Source organism: Hermetia illucens, chromosome 1, assembly GCF_905115235.1.
Source record: "Hermetia illucens chromosome 1, iHerIll2.2.curated.20191125, whole genome shotgun sequence".
Classification (NCBI taxonomy): domain Eukaryota; kingdom Metazoa; phylum Arthropoda; class Insecta; order Diptera; family Stratiomyidae; genus Hermetia; species Hermetia illucens.
Genome location: NC_051849.1, coordinates 14,599,636 through 14,614,854, shown reverse-complemented (window position 1 = coordinate 14,614,854; position 15,219 = coordinate 14,599,636). Strand labels below are relative to the sequence as shown.

The following is a 15,219-nucleotide window of genomic DNA, read 5'->3' as shown; positions in this document are numbered from 1 at the left end:
GGTAGTCATATCGTATTCTGCGAATTATATAAAGGAACATTTAACATCTGTGAGCCCCTTCGGTCACGCTGCTTCCAGGGCGGAGGTGAGGCAACACCTGACGATTTGCCTCTGCTCCCGTAAAGCCGCCTTCGCCTAATATTTTGAAAGTTTGAATGCTAAGCCCTAAACGAGGGGTCCGTGAAGCAAAAAAAAGTTGCTCCCCGTTCGGTCCGATCCGGCATCATGTGGAAGCGGACTTAAGACCCGGCAATTTTTAAAAAAATAAAATATAGAATATTTGCTCTCCCTCAGAGCCATGGAGCTTGACCTCGGAGCTCTGAATTTGATGAAGGAGACAAGCAGGGTCGAACTGAAAATAAACAGCAACAAAACCAAGATTCTCACTCTGACTGATTACCGCACTCTTCCTAGTTGCACTAATGGACAGAGCATCGAGGGTGTTGACCAATTTGTAAAAGCGTCGTTTCTGCTTAACGTCACTTGTAACATGAACAATGCAAAATCCGTCATTGCTCTAAAATTTGGCAATGCAACTATCTCCACACTAACATCAAGCTAAAGCTGTTCCGCGCCCGTGTTCTCTTTATGTTACTACATGGAAAATGATCGCCGGTGTTACTCAAAAGGTTCAAACTATCATCAATTCGTATCATCCGAATATACCAGTGAAAGACAATAACAAATGAAGAGCTTTCTCAGTGCAGGAGCCAGATACTCGTGGACGTGTTGATCAGTGGCAGCGGATAAGTCATATTGGCAATGAGTGGCAACTTCATTGCGGATTCTTTTAGCAATGGAACTTACTATCCTAGGACGACCGTTTAAAGTGCTGCCCTATAACGTTTTGTGATAGAATAGTGGAGACGGAGTGAAAGCTTCTCGGAAAATTGTGGAGGTAGCTGATGTACACCACCAGGAACCGGCAACGATGGCACCTGGGTGTATGTATTATAGTTGATGCGTTATCCTTCACATAGAGGACAATGGGAACCGTATGTTGTACGAGTACATATGTAAAACAAACCGAGCCCCACATTTGGCCCCGTTTGTAATGACTCATAAAGCTCCGTACTGGCAAAAGGAAAGCACTTCAATGGAGCTGCACTCACTAGCGGGCGGATCTTAGCGATGGATTCCGCACGTTTTGGATTAGCTCAGATATAGCGGTTGATATTGGTTAACCCTAATGGTTCATTGCCTATACGGCATCTAAATAAGTCATTACAATCTGGTATATGTAGCACCAAAAGTACATCTAATATTTCTGTAATGACCAATGTTAGTTATCGACGGTCAAAAGACCATCCTAAGCTATCCGAAAAACCTAAAAAGATGGCGAAATTGTCTGTGAAGATCCGCCCGCAAATTTTAAAGCTCCATCGATACGAGCTTGCCGCCAGGCTCTGGAATGTGAGGCGATCCATTGAGCACTTCGATCCCTTATGTGTCATTTCACAAAAATGTGTCTTTTCTGCTGCACACACAGGGATTTACGGAAGCCTAACGAAACAAACATCACGCGAACTAAAAAAAGGAATTTTCCCATAATCATGGCAATTTTAAATCTTAACACCTTAAATTTTAAGACCTTGATGCCAACAATTGCCAACTAATTAAAAAGCAGTCAGCTCCCTCCATCACCACAGAGAACCCTTCCATCCCCCGCTCATCAGCTGTCTCTGCGATCAACCGGTCCCGGTCCCATTCATCCTGACTCCGCTAAGCAGAGCCTTGAACTTAGAAGTTCATGCCGACTCAGTGACAACAAAAACACCCCATGAATCGCTCAGAAACAAAAGAAGGGCTAGGGCATGCACCCAACAACTCGGTAATCACTTGACTATTCAGGATCGTTGCTTTGAGAAAGCAACAACAACAAAGCATTATGTAGGTACAAACAAATACGGTGAATGTACATTATTACATTATTCGCTTGCACAATTTGGGAAATTAAAATAAAATTTTGATTGTGCAAATGTAAAGAAATTCTTGAGGTTAGGGGAGAGGCACCAGTTGTTGGTTTTTTTTATAAAATACATTAAATTAATCAATTTAAAAAAATACATGTTGAAGTTAAATGTTAAAACTGGAATGTAGGAATGGTCAATTGAAAGTAGTAAATTGGGAAAGCTAAGGAGGATAGCTCAGTGGTTTGAACACAAGGTTGTCGTACGGAAGGTCGCGATTCAAATCTCACTGGTGGCAGTGGAATTTGAATCGTGATTTGACGTCGGATACCAGTCGACTCAGCTGTGAATGAGTACCTGAGTGAAATCAGGATAATAATCTCGGGCGAGCGCAATGCTGACCACATTGCCTCCTAGTGTACCGTTACGGTCTTGAATGAAGTGCTCTAACACACTTCAAGGCCCTGATCCAATATGGATTGTTGCGCCAACGATTATTATTATTATTATTGTTAAAGAATATCTGATCAGATCGTCCTTTTCACGGCTAGCAATAAATTGAGGAGTTATCTTCCCGATGGGAGTAAGAAAAGGGCTGTTGACAATCATTTGATGGTCGTTTACCTTACTTTGCGTGTCGTTACTAAATCTGCTTCAGCAAATCGGAGCATCGCCTCCCAAAATTAAATACGGGTATTTCCGCAATCTGATCGCCATCTAGCAGTGAGAAAGCCTTCTTCCTCCGTAAACTACACAAACTTTGACCAACCCACCTGAGAATATTTAGGAGCACTGGGCGGCACGGATGAAATTGTTGGCCACATCCCAAAAGGACTTTGCAAGACCTGTCCGAGTGCGGAAACGTTGAGGCGGATTCCTGAACGTAATGAGTTAAGTGTTCTATTGTTGGGTCAAACGGGGTTTGAACGCCACGCGTTGAAATTCCATTACCATGAAAAAGTACGGAAAGGACAGCGTCTTATAAACCGTGACAAAATAAATTCCACAATTGCGTTGGTGAGGGTAACAGAATTTTCCGCAAAAGACAACGATTTTTTCATCGTATACCGTATCACGGATAAACTTAAAGATGGTCGTAAGTCTTTCGATGGGTCTCGTGATGGTCGTCAATGGTAGGGTTCTCTTCCATGATCATAAGCAGATGAAGAGGTGAAAGGAGTACTTTATTACTATTCTCATTTGTATGGTATCTGGTAAAGTTCCACCTCTTTTGGATGATGCTAATGCTCCTTCAGGGAAAAGTGAAATTATCTTTGCTAAAAACCCACCCAAATGGAGTAAAGCCGTGCTCTCCCTGTGGCAGCCAATGCAGTCTCTACGGATCCGCTACTTCCACTTAAATTAATCCACGTAAATATTGGATATGAGGATGATTGGTAAGATTCCGAAATTGACCACTCGTCGTAGGTTTGGCAACTGAAGAAATATTTGCGTGCTTCCTGCTATTGGGATAAGACTACCTAAAGTTTTCCTGGAATATAATATTAAGGAACACCTCGAAAACTCGATCGATAGAGAGTATTCTGGTTCCTGCGCTGGTTCCTCCTAAAGTTTGGATCACCGCTCCACCTACTCTTCGTTGATTTCGAAAAAGCTTTCGATAAAGGTAATGAGACGTGCATCTAAAATGCTCTATACAGGAGGGGCATTCCGGAGAAATCGTCCCGTGTTGCCTTTGCCGAACGACGTGGAGGGTTTCTTTCAACTATGGCACCTTTCTTCAAAGACCTCAACTATGTATGCTAATAATCATATGTTTGCTCTTTCACCGAGTCATGGATTCAGCCCGAAAGGATTTGGAAAAAGAGTAGAGTCGAATTGAAAATCAACCCCAACCAGCCAAGGTTCGTGGTGTGACTGGTCTTTGCACACTTTCTATTTGTATAAATGGACAACATCGAAGGAGTTGACCAGTATGTATATATAAAAAGCGTTATTTCTACTTATGTCACTCAAACCATGAACAATGCTAAATTCTCTTTATCCCTTCGTCCTAAGACAATAAAAATGAGGAACTTTTTCAGCGTATGGAACAGATATGCATGATCGTGTTGACCAGGGCACCGGATATGTCACATTGACAATAGGTGCAATTTCATTGCGGATTCTATTAGCAATGGAAGCTACTATCCTAAGACGGCCGGTTAAAGTGCTCCCCTAGAAGTTTTTTGCGATAGAATAGGAGAAGGAGTGGAAGCTTCTCGGAAAATTATGGAGGTAGCTAATGTATATCACCGCTAACCGACAACGATGGCCTAAACCTAAAAAGGTGGCGAAATTAACCACAAAGGTCCGCCCATAAATTTTGAAGCTCCATCGATGTGCTACGTCACCTCTGTGCTAGTCAGGCTCGGCAATCTGAGGGGTCCTTTGGGGAATTCGATCCTTCATTCAAAAATGCATGTGTCTTTTCCGGTGCGTAGGTCTGCACCCGGGGATTTGCGCAAACCTAACGAAATAAACACCACGTGAGCTAAACAAGTCGGCAAACCAGAAACTAGACGCTTCAGGCATGAAAGGTTTTGTATATTTCTTTTATAAATAGATTTGAGTGTGCAATTGTCCCATTAGTACGTAGAATGCAATATGTGCATATATGAGGTTGTTGCAAATGAAATGTCGGATATTTGAGTAAAATTTCAAAAAACTATAACTTTTATGAAAATTAATTTTATTAGTCAAAATAAGAACCAGCAGCTTCAATGCACTTCTCCCAACGAGATGCAAGGGCATTTATTCCAGTTTCGTAAAAGTCTGGGTTTCTAGAGCTAAGAAATTCTTCAAAGGCACTTTTGACAGCTACTTCATTGCTGAATTGTTTCCCCGCCAAAAAGTGATCCAAATGCTTAAAAAAGTGGTAGTCGGTTGGCGAGAGGTCGGGTGAATATGGTGGATGAGGAAGAGTCTCATATCGTAATTCATTTAATTTTTGGATCGTCATTCTGGAAACATGAGGTCGGGCGTTATCATGGAGCAGTATCACTCCATCTCTGTTGACCAATCTAGGCCGCTGAACACGTAATTTCTCGGCATTTCATCAAGTTGGGCACAATATTTCTCTGCATTAATTGTTTCACCACGCTCCAAAAACGAATAATGAATAATTCCAGATGCAGACCACCAAACAGTTACCATTACCTTCTTCGGGTGAAGGCTCGGTTTTGGCATGTGTTGTGGAGGCTGATCGGCATCTAGCCGTTGCGCTGATCTGCGACGGTTGTCGTACAATATCCACTTTTCATCGCATGTCACTATTCTGCGCAAAAAGGGATTGTTCCTGTTGCGGTTGAGTAGAGAGCTGGATATTTCCATTCGCAGCGCCATGTTTTGCTCGTTGAGTTCATGCGGAACCCACTTATCAAGCTTCTTCACCTTTCCAAGCTGTTGTAAGTGCCGAGATACTGTCGAATAGTGTACGCCTATTTTCTCTGCAATGTCACGAATCGATGATCGGGGATCAGATTCCACTATCAAACGCAACTCGTCGTTGTCGATCGATGGTCCTGGGTGTCCACGAGGTTCACTTTGGAGGGTCATGTCGCCTGATCGGAATTTTTCGAACCACCGCTGTGTCGTTCGTTCGTTTGCTGCGTCAGCTCCAAATGCTCTGCAAATATTTCTGGTTGCCTCCGCTGCGTTGTGACCAAGTTTAAATTCATATAGAAAAAGTAGACGTTTTTGACTCCCTTCCATGCTTTTTTCTTTGAGTTTTACTTGGAACTTCAATGACGATTGAAACTGAAATGACTCCTTGATCGAACGAACGACTATTTATACTCAATTATCCCATACCACCAGAGTCACCTTGCGGCAGTTTTAAACATTAAAATCATAACTAACTTCACTTCATTGAAAAATCCGACATTTCATTTGCAACAACCTAATATTTTGTGGAAATATCCACTTTCAAGTGATATTGACATTCAAAGTATTGAATTTGCAAAGAAGCGACAGCTTTGACCTATTAAAACTTTTTTACAAATAGTGCGATTTCCACCAAATTTAGAAGGTTCTATTCTGTAGGCTACATTCCTGCGTGATTCTAGGATGAACTTAAGGGGAGTTCTCTTCCCAATTACTAAAAATTATTGTAATGTACTATTATTAGCTTTATTTGAACAGATATTGGTATGTAGGGTATTTTGGAACCTAGGCACCATATATGTAGTAGCAGCTTTTTGATTCTATTCAGATTTCTCGGTTGGGTGGTTTCTGAAAGTGAGTCCGCAAAAGAAACTCCCCGCCTTTGCAACCAGTATCAAAACTTCGGAAAGTACTAACCGAGACCTTTCATTTGATAACCCAAATGACTATATTTGGTGAAAAAAAAGTTGCACCCCCTTTTTGCATGTATGGGGACCCCCTTAAATTCGACGTAAAAGGATATAACTCATTATATGCGTGAGCGTTCACAGTTCCCATTTTTCCACCAAATTTAGTGTCAATCGCCATAACCGTCTCCCATAAAAATGCGTGTGACAAATAGACAGACAGATAGACAGTAAACCGATTTTAATAAAGTTTTGTTTTACACAAAACCTTAAAAAGGACCACTCGACCGTAAATGTGTGGCCGTACAACTCCAGACGCGGAGGATCCACGGCGGATCATATCATCGACCAATGTTTCACCTGCTTCAGATGTATTGTGAGGCGAACCCTCTGGGGTTCCCACTCTACCTGCACATCTTCAGGCCGTGATATTATAGGATGTCCATTTATTTTGCGAAACTAAAGAGGAATAGGAGAGGAGAGCACATCCTGAAAGTAAATAGATTTAGTTAGGATTCACAATGTCATAATTCCTATAAAAATGCCAGCAGTTACAATAACAAAAAGCATGGAATTGTGAAAAATATTCAATAAAAGAAATAAATAGAATTAAAAGCCTTAAATAACACAAAAAATATAATAAAATAAATAAAAAATAGAAGAATAATCATAAGCGCCCAGACAATACAGTTTTCGGTGATGGAAGCGAAAGAGTATTGGGGTGGACTTTGGGGGTTACCTGCCCAGCATGCTGAGCATGCTGAGTGGATCACCGCCGAAGGCACCCGCCATGCCAATGCACCTGGCATGAATTTCGCGGATGTTACCGAAGAGGAAGTTCGACGAGCCATAAACAGCTCGAAGAACTGGAGGGGCCCAGGTCTGGATCGGGTGCAGAATTTCTGGTATAAGAAATTTACCAGCGTACACAGTCGGTTGGCACGCAGTATAAATGAGGTCATGAGTCGGCCGGAGGAATTTCCACCTTTCCTCACTGCGGGGATTACCTACCTTATCCCTAAGAAGGACACGGTGCAGGACCCCGCAGATACAAGACCGATCACTTGCTTACCAACCCTCTACAAATTCATCACGTCCATTATTAGTGGAAGGATCAATGCGCACCTCGAGACCAACAACATTCTGTCCGAGGAGCAGAAGGGCTGCCGAGTTGGGTCAAGGGGTTGCAAAGAGCAACTCATTATCGACTCGGTAGTTGTAGGACAAGCAACTAGAGGCCAGAGAAACCTCTTCAGTTGCTATATCGATTATGCCAAGGCTTTCGACAGCGTTCCGCATACCTGGCTAATCGATATCCTACATCTGTATCGCATTGATCCGAAACTAATAAAGTTTTTGGCGACAGTCATGGAAGGGTGGCATACCACCTTATCAGTCCGTACATCTGAGGGTGCTAATACCTCAGAGCCCATCCGTATACGGCGAGGCATCTTCCAGGGGGATTCATTGAGTCCTCTTTGGTTTTGTATGGCACTGAACCCCCTTTCATGGCTACTGAATGATGCTAGAGGGCATGGTTTTGCAATAAAGTATGGCCTACGTGCTAAGTGCGAACTGACCCACTTGATGTACTTAGATGACGTCAAGCTGTATGCTGGTACTGATGGCCATCTTAGAAGTCTGTTGCGAATAATAGACATGTTCAGCCGTGATATTCGGATGGAGTTTGGATTAGACAAATGTCGAATCCAAGCCATCCGCAAAGGTCATCACGAGCCACATGCCGGACATAGCATTGGTGACCTCCACATCGAAGCTATGACCGAGACAGACTTCTACAAGTACCTAGGAATTCTGCAAGGAACCCATGCTCGAGTTGGTGATCTGAAAGAAGCTCTGCTGTCCGAATTCCTGCGACGTGTAAAGCTGGTGCTGAAATCGCATCTCTCGGGGAAGAATAAAATAAGCGCGTTGAATGTATTCGCCATCCCTTCACTGGCTTATGCATTCGGAATATTGCCGTGGACGAAGACCGATCTGGAAAACGTCCAGCGGCGGATACGGACAACTATGTCCAAATTCCGAATGCATCACCCAAAGTCTGCCGTGGAGCGGATGAACCTGTCTCGTGACATCGGAGGTAGAGGCGTGGTTGACGTGGCGGCACAACATCATCGCCAAGTCGACTCGCTGCGCGCTTATTTTTACAGCAAAGAGCAGGCGAGTCCCTTGCATGCGGCTGTCTGTAAGGCAGACTGTGGACTGACTCCACTTAACTTGAAGGATCGATCCTTCAATCCTCTGAGTGGGGTGAAGTCGGACCAAGAGCGGATCGATGAATGGAAGTCGAAGGCAATGCACGGTAAACACGTGAATTGTCTTTGGCAGCCATTTGTCGATTTGCATCTGTCGAACAGATGGCTGTGTGCTGGGGAGCTCTTTGCTGAGACGAAGGGGTTTATGTGTGCCATTCAGGATGGCGTGGTCGCCACCCGAGCTTATAAAAAGCTCATCATGAAAGAACGGGTGGAGAACGACCAGTGCAGAATGGGTGGTTCGGCGTTAGAGACGTTGGACCATCTCATTTCTGGCTGTACTGTTATGGCACCGGTGCAATACATCACCAGGCATAATGCTGTATGTAAGGTTATCCATCAAAACCTTGCATATAAGCATGGGCTGATCACGGGAACATGTCCGGTTTACCGATATGAGCCGCAAGCAGTACTTGATAGTTCTGCTTACAACATGTATTGGGACCGGCAAGTTCTGACTGATCGCCATACTTCACACAACAAGCCTGACGTACTTTTAGTTGACAAGACGGGTCGCTCCACGTACATTATCGATGTTGCTATCCCCCATATTAGCAACATCGAACGGAAATATGTGGGGAAGAAGGTGAACTATGAGCCGTTGGGTCGGGAAATCAAAGAAATTTGGCGTCTCGAGCGGGTGGTTGTAGTCCTCATAATATTGTCAGCTACAGGTATTGTACCTAAATCCCTCGCGGCTTTCCTTGACTGGACTGGGACTTTCGCACAGTCTGGTTCAAACCATGCAGAAGTACACCATTCTGCATACGTGCTGGATGCTAAGGGGAGTTCTCGACGGATTCCCCAATTAACCTACCACCGGCCACCACCACCAGCGCCCCTTTAGTTTTTAAGTAGGTAGGATCGTCCGAGCCTAAATGCTTGGCACTTAGTGCTAGTATTAGGTAAAATCCGGCATCTGCCGAGATTGTGATAAATAAAAAAATAAAGAAATGAAAAAAATAGAAATATTCCAAAAAAGACAATAATAATCGTTAATACTAATACCATGCAAACGATTAAAATATAAGAATAAAATGTAAGCAATGCAATTGTCAAATTTTCAGAATTTAATTCTTGTATCAATGTATTGGGAGTTAAAAATTAAATTCAAGGCCGCCAGAAATAATCGCCAGTTTTTTTTGCCGCTGGTATAATCCAAAGAAAAGTCCTCGCAATGCGCGCAACACTTCTCTTCGGGCGAATAAATGTAAACATGAAATTATTTTAACTTCAACTACTAAAAATTTGCCAATAATCGTCACAATTTTAAATCTTAGCACCTTCAATTTTAAGACCATGATTGCCAATTAATTAGCAGGCAGTCAGCTCCCACCACAGAAGAACTCCTCGCGACAAATCTCCTCCTCAAGCAAAAACAATCTCCTATTCCATCTCCCGGCCATCAGCTGTCTCTCCGATCAGCCGGTCGCGTTCATCCTGACTCCGTTAACCAGGGCCTTGAACTTAAAAGTTCATGCCGCCTCAGTGACAACAAAAACACCCCATGCCTCGCTCAGAAACAAAAGAAGGGCTAGGGCATGCACCCAACAACATGGTGATCCTTTCGCTATTTCGGATTGTTGCTTTGAGAAAACAACAACAACGCATTATGTAGGTACGAACAAATAAGGTGAATGTACTTTATTACATTATTCGCTTGCACAATTTGGGAAATTAAAATAAAATTTTGGTTGTACAAATGTAAAGAAATTCTTGGGGTTAGGGGAGAGGGACCAGTTGTTGGTTTTTTTTTTATAAAATAAATTAAATTACTCAATTTAAAAAATACTTGTTGAAATTAAATGTTAAAATTGGAATGTAGGAATGATAAATTGAAAGTAGTAAATTGGGAAAGCTAAGGAGTATTAGGACGGGAGAAAACGAAGAAATGTTGCATATCATTAAATGCATTCCCCCGTCAGATTGTCCCTGGGCAAGGCAGAGAAAATGCTGTCAATGTCGCACACCAGCGCCCACTATATTTCACCCAATAAACAATTAATTATAAAAGTCAAAGTGGAAGTCAGCAGGAATCGAATAGCTTCGAATGACGTGAATCAAAACGTTGTCACGAAATCTCAGAAAACTTATTTCCGTCACTTAGTGACAGTTCTGTGCTTACTTTGCCTCCTCAAGGCACCCCAATGCACGACATTATATCTGTAAACCAAAATACCGTCTAATATTCATTTCCAACCAGAGTCCATTGTAACAATATTTCAACACAAATCTGAAAAGTAATACACGTCGATTTATGCATGAAAATTCAATTTTCAAATCCTCAACCCACAATGCCCATAATAATTTACATATTCATCTGAAACGCCATTGAAGAAATCTATTCCGGGAGACGAACTAGAGAGTCAGAATTGGGAAAAGTTGCTTTCAACAATTTATCGTTAACCGCCCACCTTCTGTTTCTAAAACATTAATATCTCATAAATAAAAAAGAAAGCAAGAGACGGGAACAAAGAGGGATAAGATTCAACTTTCACTGGAAAAGAGGAAAATAGGAAACGGTGATTCCTCGAATGTTGCAATTTCGACTCCTGCCCGGGGCTCTGAGGAGGCAAATATATTCTGAACTTGCAAATTGAGTCCATCCAAACCTTGGGTTGTACGAGAAGGATACAAATACTCTCGGCATTGTGTATGTCATTTGAATATTTGGGAATTGAGCACTCGCCTGTCCTCGGTCCTGAAAAAATGTCTGACGAAAGGCTCATTCCACGGCCTATTTGGACGACGAATGGCTCCCCTGGTATTCGAGCTCGGCGTGCCAATGAATTCAGCCCATCCGTCATCGGAAAAGCAATTCACTTCCCCATCCCCTTCCTGCCATAATTTCCCACCCCATTCCATCCGTCTTTCCGCATAGCATAGCACTCAACATGTTGAAATGTTCCTCCAACAGGTGTTTCTATTAGGCCACTGTGCGGATAATGGATTGTACCTGCGAACACTCGCTACGGGAACGGAGCTCCATGCCTTGAAGGGACATAAATCAAAGGTAGGTGTGCTACTGTGTCAACTATGGAAGTTAAATACCTTCCAGCGATGTCCTGATGACACTCCTTCATTCACCCTTCGCATCCCCCTTGATATCTCACTCGTTACCTTGGATCTTTGCAGGTGCGAACAATGGCAATCGCTATGGATAGTCAACGTGCAATTATAGGCTGTGATGATACGCGTGCTCTTATATTCGATATGCACTCAGGACGTTTGGTGCGCTCCTTGCCGCCCAATCCAGGACCCTGTACAGCGCTCTACGTACTAGAGAACGACGACTTTTTGATTACCGTAGGAGGAAACAAAATCACTTTCTATTCATTCCGTAACGAGGAAGTTTTCGTGAATCCTTACTCGCATCGCCGGCGGAAAAAGCACTCAAAACCAATATTGTCACAGAGATCTACAAATCCTGCCAATATACCGCCGGTGACATGCTTTGATATATCAAGGGACTCGCAGCTGGCGGCTGTGGCATCGAGCAAAAGTGTTCACATTATGCAAATTAACTCACCCGAGCTCCAATGTACCCTGGATGGCCATACAGGAGCTGTAACCTGCGTCAATTTCTCACCGAACTGTGAGTTTTTGACCTCGGGATCCGAGGACAAAACCGTGGTCGTGTGGAATCTAGGTCTAGCGTTAGCGTCTATAACGTTTAAGGTGAGTATATAATCCGAGCCTGGGATTCATTGTTCATCCTTGTAATACTTCAAACTGGTGTGACCTTGCGCAGTATGTCTGCTGGAACTTTTTTTGGGTGAAAACCATTTTCCATTTGAATATATTTCGTCCTCGCCAGTGAAATGGCTTTAAAGGATATCCATTAAGTAAAGGTTTCGAAACTATTTTCCTTTCTTGCTCAATTTCTTCTTACAGGGTCATAATGCTGGGATAAACTGTGTCGTTGTGCTAATGGATTCGAGACGAGTTATATCATCCGATAAGGAGGGCACATTACATGTGTGGCTTGCCGATTCTGCAACACTTTTGCAGACAGTTCAAGGACCCAATAAATTTTTAGCTGCTACGAATAACATGAAATTTGCGGTAAGTATGAGACCATTCAACATTCCTACACAAATTTATCTGCTAGAGCAGTGGATATGGGGTTGTTTAGTACCTACCTGCAATCTACAGATCCATAGTCAACAAAAGAAGATGCTTCATTGGAAGGTATTGCAATTGTCCATCTTATATGTTATATAAAAACCTTTTTTAACCGATTCCTTAAATAGGCCAATATAATATTTCTCCAGGAATACTTGAATACTCCTTTGAAACGAGAAGCTGGGGATTACATGTGAAAGGATTAAAAAGGGTAGACATGTGTGTGAACCTCGGATAGGAACCCCACGGCTACGACCATCTAAACGCTTTATGATTAGCGTCTGGAATATCTGCCTGCTCCTGGACAGTGGTATCGAAGTCCACCAGAGTGCTCGCTTTCTTCAAAATGGGCCAGGATTCCGGCAGAATATACTGGGCCTAAGCGAAGTGAGATGGTACAACTTAGGAGAGTACTCCTCTCCCTCTTGTGGTACTGTGCATTTGTACTTTAGAAAGTCACCTGGGAGTGTGAAGGCACTGCAGTTGGGGGGGAGGGGGTTTTACCAGTACTCCACACCAAAGTCGATGCACAACTCACCACGATCGGACAGCTTGGATCACTCCCTCTTGAGCGCCTACTTATCGGTATCAGGGTGAAACCCGCGAGGCAACAACGGGGCTCGAATCGGTCAGTTGTCATTCTTCACCTCGGTCGGACTTTCATACAATTTTCAGCATAACCGTTTAACCTGGATGTCATTAACTAACAATTGAAATAAAAGTTTTATCAAAGTCAATTGGTTAGTAAATCCTAATTGGCGACCCCGAAACTATGTCAATGAATAGAACAGTGAGACCGAGTTTTTAAGGAGCAGATTAATAGGGAATTACTGCACTAGACCCGAGAGGAAAGTCGCCAGTGCGGTAGAGCGAAAGACGAAAACTGACCAGGCTGGCCGTGTAGCCGCAGACGCACCCCAGCCCAGCAAACAGAAGAAGAACGATTGGGGGCGCTCCTTCGTTCCTGATTCGCAAGCACACAGCGGAAACCTGATATAGGTCCTCAAGTCACTCTCCAAAAAAAAAGCCAACAACACCGCTTGCTGCCAGAAACACAATAGCAATTCAAACACCAGCAGACAGTATCAGCCCGAAAGTTCCGTCGACAACTACCACGGTGCCAGGATCAGGTGAACATTTCCGGAAACAAGAAGTTTTTTCAGTACAAAATAGGGCAGGCTGTGACCTCTGGTGCTTCGCTGATTCTTGGGGTTACTCTCCATTTAGGGGTGAATTCCGCTTCGGCCGTGGTGCTGTTGGATTTTTCGTTCCGCTTATTGTAGGGCTCGGAGGGTTCTTCGCTGGGCCCCTCGTAAATTTATGTTAAGTTCGCCTAATGTCATACAACCACAACGCTGCAGGCGTCTCCCGCACCTCCGCAATGTTGGTCCGGGTTTCACCGTTTCGGCGGCGTAATCCAGGGGCCTGGTTCTGCTAGTTGGAGATGCAGTTCGCACTCGCGGGCATTACAATTGACACCACCCGATTTATTCATGTGCTCGTCGGCCAACCATCTGGTTGGGATCGTCGCCGATGTGCTTGAAGAGTGCTCTTGCTCAAAGTTAAAGAGCACCCTCATCGAGCGACTGTCTTTAAGTGAGTCAGCGAAGCACACCTTAGGCGACCGCTCCTCGAGCCAACTGCTGCGTGAGATGAAGCAGTTGGATGGGGGCAAAGTCGAGGTGGAGCTTCAAAAGTCGCGACCCAAGGGCTTTAGGGGAGTTAGCAAACACCGCTAACAAGAGCCGCGAGGTACATGCAGGCCCCGTGGTCAGTGAAGTATCGCAGGAGGTCACAAGCCAAATTACAGAGCTTCAGCAGAAGATGGTCACCCCCGCGATAGGAACTTTGCGTTCCGGAGGTAGCTCTCGAATCCGTACGCGCGTCGAGGACCTCAAGGAGTCCTGCACCGTATGCATTTTCGCTGGCAAGGCAAACAGCACACAACACAAAGTACACTCATGCACGCTCACAGCATAAAAAAAACTAAACTCGTTGCGAGCTCCGGCGGCGGCTATCCAGAATGCAAACTCCACGCCGTTTAACCATCTACGACCCTTTGAGCAAGCGTCATTACCTAATCAACACAGGCGTACGTTTATCCCGCAAAACTCAAATTAGCGGCGGCAAACTCCTCAACCATACACACTTACGGCTACAGGCAAATGGACGTAAGCTTGGGACTTCGACTAACGTTGCATGTTTTTAGGCATGTTAAACTTCTACCGTCCTTTCTTGCCCAAAGCTGCAAAAAATTAAGCAATCTTCAACGGTTACTTGTCTGGGCTGCACTATCGTCATAAGCCCTAATTTCTCAATTTTAACCTTTTTCGGAGCGACAGACACCATCCTAATCATGAACCACACATCCCGCCGGAGGCACTGCAATACTAGTCTCCGACAAATTCCTGGCTACGCAATTATTTCTGCTCCAGAACGCCCTTAAATCCCTCGAGGTAACTGTTGCCTCAATAGGAACCACGTCCAGCTTCGTATCCATCGTATTCCTATACTGTCGCAATCAGCTCTTTGAACAGAACGATCCTTCCACCATAACATCCTCCTGTGAGAACCAACCTCGCTCAACTGGAAATTCGTGGTCCGTAGTCTTAAAGG

At 43.9% G+C, this 15,219-nt stretch overlaps 1 protein-coding gene across 4 annotated transcripts in view; it reads left to right on the top strand.

Annotated features, from left to right (window-relative positions):
• LOC119661584 (NACHT domain- and WD repeat-containing protein 1) overlaps positions 1-15,219 on the top strand; it is a 275,579-nt gene that overhangs the window by 219,953 nt on the left and 40,407 nt on the right. For all 4 annotated transcript variants that reach the window (XM_038070985.1, XM_038070984.1, XM_038070986.1 and 1 more), the window contains exons 17-19: positions 11,396-11,491; positions 11,614-12,156; positions 12,373-12,543. In XM_038070985.1, coding sequence (XP_037926913.1) covers positions 11,396-11,491; positions 11,614-12,156; positions 12,373-12,543 — 810 coding nt within the window. The remainder of the gene's footprint in view (positions 1-11,395; positions 11,492-11,613; positions 12,157-12,372; positions 12,544-15,219) is intronic.